This window comes from Galeopterus variegatus, unplaced genomic scaffold (genome assembly GCF_000696425.1).
Source record: "Galeopterus variegatus unplaced genomic scaffold, G_variegatus-3.0.2 Scaffold2316, whole genome shotgun sequence".
NCBI classification, from domain to species: Eukaryota; Metazoa; Chordata; class Mammalia; order Dermoptera; family Cynocephalidae; genus Galeopterus; species Galeopterus variegatus.
Window position 1 is genome coordinate 22,073 of NW_007728427.1, and position 13,510 is coordinate 35,582.

Consider the following 13,510-nt stretch of genomic DNA (forward strand, 5'->3'; position numbering starts at 1 on the left):
ACAGATAAAGGACTTAAAACTGTGGTTATCAAAACGATACATCTAAGCATATTCACAAAATTGCTGACACACTGAACACAGAAAAGAATACAACGGGGGTGCTCAAACTTGCCACAGGGATTTCAAGGGTACTCTTTTTACCCTCATAGCTGATGAAAAACAGCAACAAAATCAGGCTCATTCAGGAAAAACCAGAAGAGAGAAGTATTGTATTTGGAAACTGATAATAGTCCTTTTTAGAAAAACATCTGTCAGTTTCATGAACAACCCCCAGATAAAACAAACAGGAAAAAAATCGCTTATACAACTTACCCAACAAAATGTGCTGTTAACACAACCAGCAGTACAATCATCATTCAGACCATGAGAGAAAAACATCTGTCAGTTTCATGAACAACCCCCAGATAAAACAAACAGGAAAAAAATCGCTTATACGACTTACCCAACAAAATGTGCTGTTAACACAACCAGCAGTACAATCATCATTCAGACCATGAGGTAGTTACAGTACAAAAAGACCTGCACGCGCAGGCACAACCCACACACTCACACTCATGCCTGCTAAGAACGCACACAGGAAATGGATTTACACTGCATTATGAGACAAGGAAGAGACAACATTTTGTTTAGAAAATGCTATAGAAACAGCTTAGACAGAAGAAATCTGACTTTTTAAAATACAGCTTGGTAAACACCACATGGCGAAAAGCTATAGGATATTACACAATCTGCCTTGGAGTTTAGAGCATTTCAACAATAGCTTTAGCATCAAACAAACAAAACAGCCTCTGTGAATTAAGGGTGTAGCCTATAGAAATAACAGAAGACTTTGCAGATAGAAGAGTTTAACTGGAATATAACAACCATTCTAAAGAAACTTGGAGAACATGTTAAAAAAAAAAGTAGAACTTATACTTTGTATTACAACTGTGAAGTAGGAAGCAATCCAAAAATGCTGTAACAAGAGGGTAGGGAGAAAACACCCTATTTTTTTAATGTTCATTTTTTAGAAACATTTCAGAAATACTGAATGACATTCACTCTCCAATCAGGTTTCATCAACATGGATTTCCTGATCTGAATAATACTTCTGACAATGAAACCCAAAGAAAATAAAAGGTAATTTTTTTCTTCTCTCTCTCTCTTTTAAAAATCTTTTGGTTTGTATCTATAAATTTGTAAGTTAATTTTAAGTTATTTATAAAAATCATTGGCAATGTAGCATCTCTCTTAAAAATATACATTTAAATATATTACAGGTTTAAACCCTGTCCATCTAAGAAATGAATCTTTTAATACCTCCTAATAGCTAATTTTCTTTTTAACAAGATGGAAAGGATTTTTTAAAAAGCAAAGAACTGATCAAAAGAATTCACAGTAACTGAAATTAAACATTTCATATGGAGTAACTTAAATTTATCTAAAACACTTAAATATATCTTTATACACAAATTTTTGTAGTAAAATATAGCTATAAGTGACTTAAAGACTCTAGTCTTCTTTGAAGACATCTTTAAACTTTTTATACATAGAATATGCTAAAACAATACATTCTGCTGAAGGTTAGGCAAAGCGCATTATTTTCAAACACAGGTAGCGTAATCTAGGTCCTCCACTCTGATACCCTTATGTTAAAAAAATTAAGGAAAAAAATTCTCTAATCTTGCATCTTCATTCATATGTGGAAATCTGAAAACTTTTCAATACATCAACATAGATAGCCTGGAAATATGAGCTCTAACATAATCTGTTTTAGTTTAAATTATCCCAATTGAGTGTCTGCATCTATCAAATCAATCAGATTATTACTCAATAATTGGGTGATAATGATTGTCCGCCTTCACCTACTGGCTTGCCATGCAGACACTGCCCTAAGGTTTTGAGTTTTATCAATATTTCCTACCTAAGGTTCTATTCACAGAGAACCAGGCACAACTTCCTTATTTTAAGGGCAGTGAGATTTGCTTATGAATATTTTGGAGTAGTATCTAACTTCTTCTATTTATGTACTTCTAAGTCATCAGAGGAAAAATTCTGGAAAAAGAATACTATTTAATTTGCAATGAAGCTATCTTCAGCAATAAATGATTTGGCATGGAAATTTTCCTCTGGCATTCTTTTCTTAACATAGAGGCATCACTGAGCTTACTTTAGCTGCAAAGTGGCATCATATTATTCTGTTTAATGAAATTCACCTCAAATCCTTTTTGAATTTGGGATTTTTTAAGGCAAGAGAATTAAAGTGATCAAAATGAGTGCCCTTTTCCATATCTCAGCACTGTCTTGGCAGAACTGGCGACCCTGCAGATAACCAACTGGAATCCACAGGATCCGCCATACATTTGCATCTCACACAAGTTTGGTTTTTACAAAAGGGCCTACTAAAAAGGCTGACATGTTTGAGTGGAAACACTCCTCCTACCAAATATACTTAATAATAAGTTGCAACTATGAAAGCATAGGACATTATCAAAAGGGGAATGAATTTTCTCTTTTCCCACCAAGAAAATGAATGTGCCAGATGACGTATTATATATACTTGTGTTTGCGTACACACACACCTATCACTACAGATTCCTCCTCAACTTTACAACTAACTGAACTTTGCCCCAATTTACACATTAATTTATCAGAACAAAATGTCAGAAATGGGCACAAATCTGCAATTCCAGATTCTGGCCATTTTCAATTTCTATATGCCTGTAAGAAATACAAAATTTGCATTAAGACATTTTGCAGTCAGCATGTGCAAGTGTGGGGAGGAACAGAAAGCTGACACAGTAATCAGCATTGGTTTTGGCCCAGGGCACAAGAAAGGAATGTTGCCTTGACAGGTATCAGGATGCAGTCCCCAAGGGTGCTGCCCTATCAAGCAGACATATCAGACCCACAGGGCATGACCGCAAGCTCAGAAGTGTGCATCCAGACAAAGGTGCAAATTAGACAAGGAGAACCACTTAGAAAGCCTTGAGGCAAGTTTTACATCTTGGTTTGGATTTAAAAGAATCTTTGGCCACATTGCCTCGCTGTTCTACTATCTGGCTATTATTCTTTTACCAATTCCTCGAGACTAGGCAAAACTCAGGGCCCCAGATTATGGATGTTCTCACCTGGACAAAGCAGCATTTTAAAAACTGGCATGTGTTTCACATTAAAAACCCCCCAGGCCTGTGAGGGACTGGTGGAGAAGGCCACCATCTTAGCTTTCTCACATGAATTCTAGTGTGTTACCGAAGTCCAGGGGTCACATTTACACTAGCCCTTGGGGGGGGGGTGAATACGACAGGTGATCTTTACACTGAAATTCACTCTCTCTTTACAAGGGACCCTGGGGGGCAGCTCAGCTGTCAGGCCGGGCTAGGCTGTGCTGCTGCTGGAGCAGGGCGTGCTCTGCGTGCTGCCGATGCTGTGGGCTGCACTGCTGTTTTCTGAGGCCGGTGGCGAGGTGGGTACTTGCTGCCTTCTTGCTGTCTCCCCTGTAGTGAATAAAGAAAAGGGGAGAAAACAGATGCATGTCATGTATGTGCATTTCTGAGAAAAAAATCCCCGTTCCTGCTTTTCCCATTTTATCCCATTTTTCTCAACTGTGGGCAGAAGCAACAAACCCAGGTCCTGGATGGCTGCAAGACCTTCCACCAAAAAGTGATTCTGTTTGTTATTGTTTTTAAAGCCTCATGTACAAGGAAAAGAGGACAGCTCTCCAGCTAACTGACAGGCGGTTATAGTGGCTAAGACCTCTAACAGTTGATGACAGATCCTCTGGACTTCAGGGCCTGCAACCTTTGAAGAAACCACCCTCATCTGGACTGTGTGAGCACCTGTATTCAAGAAACACTGTCCTTTTCTCTCATAAAGATATTTTAAGGTTTGGAGGCTAAGACCTTTAAACTGTAATAAGAAGACCATGGCAATTTGGGGGACTTTTTCTGAATGCACTTGTTGAAAACTAGGGTGGTGAAGTGTAGATTTTGCCCTAGCTACAGTAGAGCACACAGTCTACCTGAGAAATGGGGGTGAAAAGAAAGGCTACTATCAGAGAAACCCTCTAGGAAAGAGGTTCAGCTGTTTGCACATGGGGACTGTGGTTGCCAACGAACACCCCCCTTCCACACTGAGATTCAGCGTGGAGTGCAGCATGAGTGTCCCCTAACACTGAGCATCCTACTTTTCATTACACATCCCACTGCATTTTAGCTAAAACCATTCTCCATGCCAAATGTGCAGTGCTTTGGAGGGGGAGGAAGCCTTGGGTCACACACATGGTTTGCATTTAACAGTGCAAAAGGCCCTAGACTTAGTCTTCTCTTCAGTGCAACCCTCAAAAAATGGCTCTAGGAAGGGAAAAGTGATCGGGACTCTCTGATGAAAAACACTGCATTTTCTTTGAAAAGTCAGAGCATAAATTTCATAAACTTCTGGTAAGCAGTCTCCCCCCTCCAATGTGGGAAGCCCCAGAGGGCCAGGTCTGTTTACGAATGAGCCTTCTCTTTCCTGTCATGCAGAAATACACATCTATCAGCCAGAGATAAGCAACTCTCCCTGCCGCTTCATTAGAACAAAACACACGAGCAAAAGCTCTGCCCTCTAAGCACAGCAATCGAGCCTGTTACCTCCATTCCCCTTATGGGGCCCCTCAAAAGCTTCTGCCAAAAAATCAGTTCTACAAAACATAGAACTGGCTCGTGCCCCTGGGGCTGGTTACAGCTTTCGCTGTCACCCATTTTACAAACCACAAAGCTACACACACTTTTGCATCACCCTCAGAGCATGTATGTGCTTATCGTATACATGGCCCTTGTGTTTCCTCTAATTATCTTTTCCTCTGGGATTGGTGGGATGAAGAGGGGGCAGGGGTCAATATTCCTCAGAAGGAGAGAAGCACTGTATGTTTACTCTTTTTTCTAGAAATCTATATTTTGGACCCTCCGCAGCATTGCCCCCTACCCTTCATGTGTATATGTAACTAAGGGTGGGCAGTTTGCTTTAATAGCAGTAACTTTCTGCCAAAAATTCACTTGCTCCAGAGTGGGAGCTTTATTTCTAGAAGAGAATCAAATCTCTTAATTATTCTGATGTGCAAAAACAAAAAACAAACAAAAAACCCCAAAACCCAAACCAAAACACTCCAGAGGCCTGAACAACTGTAGATATGTTTTAAGAATGCAGCCCCTTACAACCCACATGTTGATCCACACCCAGCTGGATCCTCATGTTATCAATTAGAAAAAACTATGTGGCTAGACGTGAACCACATTTTTAAAATGTCTTTTCCCATTTAAATAAAAGATATATCAGAAAAGCAGGAGGTAAGTCAACCTCCCGCTCCCTTTCTTGGGTCACCTGGGCTTCATCTGCTTAGCTGACAGCAGCTAAAGCAAGATGGCCTTGTCTCATCTGGCAACAGTGAAAAAGTTGGTCTCCTCCGGAATCTGACATGTGCTTGACGATTCACATTCAGGACAAGTGCCAGTACTCTGCCCTGCTCAGGAAGTCTGAATATTTGCTTTCCAATGTCTATTTGCCAAATATAATTTGTTGCCATGTCAGTTTATTTTAATCAGTGCTCATTTAAAAGGTCTTTCAACTTCCAGAGTTTTGGAAACTCTTATCCTGGTAATGCAAAACACTGTTTAAAATAAAATTCCAAACAAAAGAAAACAAAGAAGCCCCCTGCACTCAAGATTGCAGGATGCATTTCACAAGGTGTAAGAGTTAAGTTAACCTAATACTCTATATTGACTTCGATCCAATAATGTGCCAGGGAGAATCTTTGTCTGAGAATCTGCTTGGAAATGTTGAAAATCCCTTTTTTAAACTATCCCTTCCACCTCTGTGGCTATTTCCACGTGTAAGATATAAGACTTCTCAATATAACTGAGTTTTTTTTTTTTTAACTTACTTTTGGATAAAATTAAGGAAAAGGTTTTTCATTGTCAGATGGCAGCAGTACTACAGAAAAATTCACCATGAAGAAGAAAGTTTAATGTGCAGATGCTTCTGCTTAAAAAGCCAACATAGTTCCCTGGGTTTTCTGAGATGGGTTGTTTGACTTTTTGGTCTCCATTACAGTGACCTCTTGACTTCTTGAAGACCAACTTTCTCTAAAATACACCTTGTGTGACAAATACAACCAGGCCATGACTGGAGGAGATGGGCAGGAAGGGCCTCCTGGCTAAGCAGACTAGGACCAGTTCAAGGAAGGAGTTCAAGGAAGGTTCACAAATAGCAAACTTGGCCATCAGAGGGAATGTGTTGTCTTCATGTTTTGCTCCTAAAATCTCAAACCACCCTAAAAGAAGAGAGATTTTGTGGGGAGGGGGACAGAGAGGAGGGGGAAGAGGAATCTGGTGTCTGGAATACCCTGGAGGACGTTGTGTTGAGGTAAGGACATGAAGGACTGATTCCACCCATCTCACATATTAGCTGCAGCTGAGCCTAGAAATTGCCAGAGATGCTTTAAGAAACAGAAAAGCATATTTCTTATGGGAGAATGTTTTATTTCTTTGGTTTAGCATGGAGTTGTCCAGATCTGATTTCCTGCCACCTCTTCTGCAGTCTACTTTACAACTGGATTCTTATCTCCAAGTCTTTCACCATGGCAGGTCCTGGGGAAGGACTAAGAAAGATGCGAATAACATGGAAAGGCTCCATGGGGAAACAACAACAGAAGGGTTTAAAAGGAAAGTGAGAGGAATTATTTAGCCCAAAGGAGACTGTTTGCAAATACTATTTGCAAATACTGCCCATGAGGATTATTACAAAGATGAGCAGACAGCTGTTCTTTATCTCTCTTGAGGGCAGAACATGAGGAAATGAGTTTAACTGGCAGGGATAAGGATTTAGGTCAGATAGAACAGAACTTGCTGATTATGAGGATTGGTTAGTTATAGAGGGAATTTATGGAATCTCTATCTCAGGAGATATTTAAGCATAGGATTGAAAACCATATGCCTGGGGGTGATTTAGACTTAATATTCCTTGATGCTGGAAAGAAAACATATTTTCCTCTAGGCCTGTGCGTTGGTTGCAATTTTTGTACTCATTAAGGTCTCAGTTTCTTGATATCCTAATTATAATTAATTCACAAGTTCACTCCTATAAGAACAGTGAACTAGACGGCCTATAGTTTAGAGAAGTCTTTGATCTCTTTTACCATTTTCAAATATTGTTCCTCCCCCACTCTTCAAGCTAAAAGACCTTTCTTTTGCAGGTAAAACTCCCCAGGAAGTGTGGGTTAGATGTTGTCGTAAATTATGGCAATAAGGAGCAATGTTCCAAGGAAAGATTAAATTGTAATTGAACACATGGTAATACTGGGCATATATTCAATAAAGAACAACAACAATAAGTTATCCAACTGTTAAAAAAAAAAGAAAAAGGAATTAAAGTCTTTCCAAATGCCCTGCCTACTACTTTCTTTCTATATTCCCACGGTATGGCCAACCTGTTTGCACTTGCACCTTGGTTTTATCCAACTGTTAAAAAAAAAAGAAAAAGGAATTAAAGTCTTTCCAAATGCCCTGACTACTACTTTCTTTCTATATTCCCACGGTATGGCCAACCTGTTTGCACTTGCACCTTGGTTTTCCGTGGGTATTTTACCTCAAATTGCCTTTGTGGCCCCTGAACAGGGTGCACTCAAAGTCTGATAATAATTAAGAAGAAGAGAAGGAGGAGGGAAAGGGAAGACGGGGTGGAAGAGGAAGGCCGTCCTTCACGTGTCTCTACAGCCCCTAGGTGTGGGCTAGAGTCAGAAACTGGACTTGAAGCTCTAGCTTGTTCAACTGCTAGTCTTGTTACCTGAGCCAGGTATATTAACTGTGCTCCCCTTTAGGAAACACAGAAACGTTCCCTACTTCACAGGGTTATTAGGGCTGAGAGTGCTAAACAAGAAATATATAGAAAATCATTTTGAATTCCAAAGTCCTGTAAAAATGTAAGATATTTAAGGCTGCTCACATGTGTAAGGAGGAAAAAAAAATCTAAGCATAAAAGGAACACTTTCACAGATCAAAATGAAATGCCAAGGTTTTGAATCAGGTGTGCCTGTCCCTGATGCCTCACATTTCTATTCAACAATTCTTGGCTGAACACACCGTATGCTCTTAAAACAGAAGTCAACCCTGGACCCAAAAGTCCACCTGACTCAGGTAAGAGCTTTTAATTAGGAACACTTCTGGAGGCATCCATGTTTTTAGAGGTCTGAGGTTTCTGCAAGTTCCCAGGCCTAGCCCACGCAGAAAGAGAACAGCAAGAAGATCGGCTAAGGTATGACTAAGGCAGGAGGGCATCAGCAAGCTGCAGCTGGAACAGAGGGGAACCCGATGTGACTGTGAAGAAGGCAGGATCCACTCTCTTTTCACTCAAATGTTCAAATCATTATTTTGTAAAATAGTGAAATACAAAGGGTTAGGATAAATGCCTTCAGCTTTCCTAGGGTCCGTCGGCGTTTCTGTCCTTTCCATAGCATCTGGCCTCTCATCTCTTTCCCCCTTCTTCTCAGCCTCCCCTCAGTTACTTGAAGAGTTTTACAGGAAACTTAATTCTTAAAATGAAAACAACACTTCTTCCCTCTCCAGTGAGACTTATCTCACCAGTTCTCCATCTTTCTCACAAAATTCACTAACTTGCTGCTTTCCTAAGGGTGGGCAAATGTGCCAGTGGCTGGGTTTCTGCCTGAACCAATCTGTTTACTGGCAGTTTGTCTGACTATTGTCCTCCTCCTAGCATATGTATGCTCCGTGACAGTAAGGACTTCGTGTTGTCTGTTTCTATTTTACCAGTGTCAAGAACAGTGCTTGGCATTTAACAAAAGCTCAAAAAATATTCACTGAGTGAGTGAAAGAATGAATAAATGAGTGAACAAACCAAACAAAATTGAGCATATACTAAGCAAGTAAAAAGAACCAAAATACGTGTTAATCAGCAAGTTTATTGTCTGATAAGCCAAAGGAAGATTAAAGTATTATAGCTAAATATCCTTTGAATTTGTAATAACAGACTAGGAAGACTGGACTCTGAATCAAGAAAGCAGGGGTCGAGTCCTGACTGTAACAGCACATGTACCTTTGAGCTAGTCACATCAGTGCTCTCGGCCTGTTTTCCCCTGGGTAAAAAGGATATGCTGAAGCAGACCAGTAATTTTCCAAGGGCCTCCTTTAAGAAACTGATAAAAAAAAAAAAAGCAAGGACAAGACTTTGCATAAAGATAGTGCTTTAAAGACATGCACTGACTTGCATTTTCTCCCCAAATCTCACCAGAATGACAGTAAATGGACTTTTAAAGGGCATAAACCCACAAGAGCAAAGATCACAAGTGAAGACCACAGCAGTAAGATATCTGAAGATGGGGAGGGAATGGATGAATGGTAACTGACTCAGCAGACTCAAGAGAAACAAACCAACAGTGGGAAAGCTGAGAAGCAACCAATTTATGCCACAGGCCCTTCAAAAACTCAGGATATGGTAGCATCAGGAACCTCTGGAAGAGAGGGTGAACACAGGGCTGTAAGCAGTGGGGTAAACTTCTGTGTAAGAAGCAGTAAGATTTCTCTAAATCATCTCCTTCCCTCCACTAGGCTGGGACTCTGCTTTTCAACATACAGGAGGAAGACAGGAAGTTTTCTGTCTAAAGAGGGTGAAACCAAGGGTTCCAGGAATGACCCACAGCAGGCACAGTTGAGGGCAAGAGAACCACAATCAAAAAGGGGGATTAAGTGAACCTCTACATGTTTTGGGGTCACCTGAGCTTCATCTGCTCAGGTGACAACAGCTAAAGCAAGATGGCCTTGCCTCGTCTGGCCACAGTGAACAATTCTGTCTGCTCCAGAATCTGACATGTACTTGACTATTCACATGCAGGACAAGTGCCAGTACTCTGCCCTGCCCAGGAAGTCTGAATATTTGCTTTCCGATGTACATTTGCCAAATATAATTTGTTGCCATGTCAGTTTATCTTAATCAGTGACCCTTAAAAAGGTCTTATAACAGCCAGACCTACACTTTCCAGGTAGGAAACAGGAAAACCTGTTTTATGGAGAAATCTGATGAGCTAAGGAGGAAAGATCCAAGGATGTGATATCAGTTTTATCAATAAAATAGTCCAGTAAGATCACCCGGAGGATGTTCAAGATCAATCTGTCCCACCCACAAGCTCAGAACTCTCCCTTTCTCAAATCATGCTATAGTAATATTCTCAGATAGAAAAGATACTGCACCCACCAGTCAAGAACAAAATTTTTTTTAAAAAAGAAAAGAAAAAAAAATTATAGGAAGAAAAGTTCTTGGAATTTAAGAATTTGAAGGCAGTGTTAAAAACTCAATAGGTAACTGAAAGATAAAGATGGGGAAATCTCCCAGAAAATAAAGAAAGCAAAAAAGATGAAAAGCCAGAATAGAAAGAAAAATGATAGAGCCACTCAAGAGGTTCAACTTTCAAATAAAATGATTTCTAGAAAGAGAGGACACAGAAAATGGGAATGAGAAAAATAAATAACTAAAAAATCTCAGCACTGAAGGATATGAGTTTCTAGACTGAAAGGGCCCATTAGAGCCCAGCGTAATGTACAGAAACATAACTAAATTAAGGGATATCACTGTAAAATTTCTTCCAGAAGTAAAAAACAAAAATACAAACAAACAAAAAAAATCCTGGTCACATACAAAGAGGATCATAAATTTGAACTTCCCAACAGCAATCCTCAGAGCTAGAAGACAGTGAAGAAGGCTTTTAAAATTTTGAAGGAAAGGGTTTTATAATCTAACTTCTATATCCTGCCAAACTATCTACCAAGTGTTTTATAAACTGCAGATATTTCCAGACATGCAAGATGTGAACAAAATTTTGAAGGAAAGGGTTTTATAATCTAACTTCTATATCTTGCCAAACTATCTACCAAGTGTTTTATAAACTGCAGATATTTCCAGACATGCAAGATGTGAAAAACATTTACCTCCTATGTACCCTTTTAAACAAAGAAGGAGGAAGGCATGGGATGCATGACACAGCACAATGAACTCAAAAGAGAAGTAAAGGGAACCCCAAAAGTAGTGGGGACAGAGATTGTAGGAAGACAGCAGCACCCAGACAGGGAGGGTAACCAGTTGAGACAGGAGCAGGTCAGAAGGCTCCAGGAAAGCTTTACTAAAGAAAATGAATCAGTAGAACACCTGATAGGTCTGAATGTATTAAGAGCAGACAGAGACAACTAGCAGACAGTCAGCACTTAAATTAATGATAAATATATGGAAAACAAAGCTAATGAGTAGGGGCAGGGAAAGACTATTACTAATTTTACAGAAAATGCAGGAGAAATAATAACACCATACTACATGGCTAAATTGTGATTAGCATTCAGGTAGTCATAACAATGTAAACAGTTAATACTGATCTACCCAAAATTTCAATATAATTCTATTAGGAGGATGGTGGGGGGGAGGGGAGCAAGAAGAGAATGAAACGTACAATTGAGGAATGGGGGTGAAAGGGAGCTAAATCCTCATTTTTCATAGTAGGAGGTCGACAGAAAAGGTCTAAAACTGAAAAGTCAAGTAGCAATATACTCACGTTTCTTAGAGACATGGATTAGTGTCCAAAAGAATCAGCCAAAAGTAAAAAATGGTGCTCTAGGGAGTGAGAAAAGAGGGTGGGGGCAGTAGGGGTCTGATTTTTTCATAACAAGTCTTGTAGGACTACTTCAGCCTTTAAACTATGTCAATGTACTGCTTTGACAAGCCTAAAAAGTCTTACCAAAAAATAAAAATAAAAGCTTTTGTCCCTCTCCTCAAGAAAACAACAGATAAGATTTTGCATATGACTTTTGAGACCTTCATGTTAGGGACCGCTGAACTAGCTGGGCTCCCCAGGAACATGAAGATTCTATGGATCCATTCCAGCACCATTAACACTCTCAACCACCCCTCCTCTCTGTACCATCTTAGGAGAGAATGTAAGTTTTAATACAGCCTTAAGCAAGTATCTCTTATTGTGCCCAAAGCTGTCACATGATAAAATGGGAACCCGGCCTTTCTAGACTAACACACATTCCAGGTATGTCAGTAGATATCCACAGTTCAGATACGTGACTGGGTTTTGTGCTCTGAGCCATGGATGGAACGGAAAGCACAGTCAAAGGGAAAGTCATCCAAATTAAGGATTGTTTTTGACACAGAGGCAGATGCTGTCTGAAGCTCCAGATGTACCTCCTCTAAGGCCTGAGTTCCACAGCTTAGATTACTGAGGAAACTGAACGCACTGGGTCAGTATTTGTGTGCCCACCTCTCCTGCTGGCCACTGTGTTATGATCTTCCCTGTTAATCTAAACTTGCTGCTAGCTGACCCAGGTAAGCAACTGAGGAGGTTCTGGACAAGAAACTATCATTTAGTCCCGAAGTGAGCTTTCTTTATGCTCGTATAAAAATGGTATTTCGTGTGAGCAGTCTGTAAAATGAACCAGAGGCTTCAGCTTTTAATAAAAAGTAATTTTGAAACTGTATCATAAGTGATGCTAACAGATTTTGAGCCCAAATGACAGTGTCTATAAATCTTTTACTTTCTGAATCAGCATAATTAATTTTGCTGGAAAGCAACACGAAAGTGTTGTTGGTTTTGTCTGCTTTTGTTAATCTACTTACAAACCTATTTCTATGCTAACAATACTTTTTTTTTTTTCCTTTTTGTCTTTTTTCGTGACTGGCAACGGATCACAACCCTCAGTGTCGCGCCCATACCAGACCGGGACCGGCAACGGGATTGCAACCCTCGGTGTTGCGCCCGCCCCTCACTCAGCCAGTGAGCGGGAACCAGTCTGTATGTGGGATCCGAACCCTCGGCGGGAGCGCCGCTGTGCTCCCAAGCGGCGCACTGTAGCAGTGCGCCACCGGGCCGGCCTTATGCTAACAATACTTTAAAACCCCTCCTGAAGTCTCTGGTTTGGGGGAGAGGACAATAAACCTCCAAATTCAATGAGCTGTAATACAAGGGTACTTCAAAAAGTTCGTGGAAAAATTCACGTTATCTTTTAATTTTATTTTTCTACAAACTTTTTGAAGTACCCTCATATGTGCCATACAGCCAAGCTTTGCTTTTTTATCAGGTTTGTGTGCTTGTGGACAAAGAGTCTGAGCTTATCAGGGGATTTCGCTGGGGTGTATTCCAAATGTAAGTGCATTTGTTTGCCCCATTTTCTGCCTGGATCTGGCTTCCTGGCCCAACATTAGCTTTGAGGGTCTGAGGGTGCAACTCTATGACCAAGGCCAGTCTGTGGCTGAGCAGGCACTATGCTCAGCATCTGTGGGCTACACAACCTTCTTGGAGTACTTTCAAGTTCATTCCCAGTAGACAACATAGGCTGCTAACAGCCCTAGAACCCCCCTCAGTCCCACAGGAGGTTGAAAAAAGCTGGAAAAAACTGTTAGTTTGAGATCTGAACATGTCAGTACTCCTGTGACAGAATTATTTACTCTAAAATGCCATTCTGCCCCATACTGGACAGGGGCAAAAACAACTAAC

At 40.4% G+C, this 13,510-nt stretch overlaps 1 protein-coding gene across 1 annotated transcript in view; it reads right to left on the reverse strand.

Annotated features, from left to right (window-relative positions):
• Positions 1-368: 368 nt before the first annotated feature.
• The window catches only part of TGFBR3 (transforming growth factor, beta receptor III), a 213,384-nt gene continuing 200,242 nt past the window's right edge, over positions 369-13,510 (reverse strand). The window contains exon 17 of the mRNA XM_008581287.1: positions 369-3,476. Coding sequence (XP_008579509.1) covers positions 3,358-3,476 — 119 coding nt within the window. The 3' untranslated portion in view covers positions 369-3,357. The remainder of the gene's footprint in view (positions 3,477-13,510) is intronic.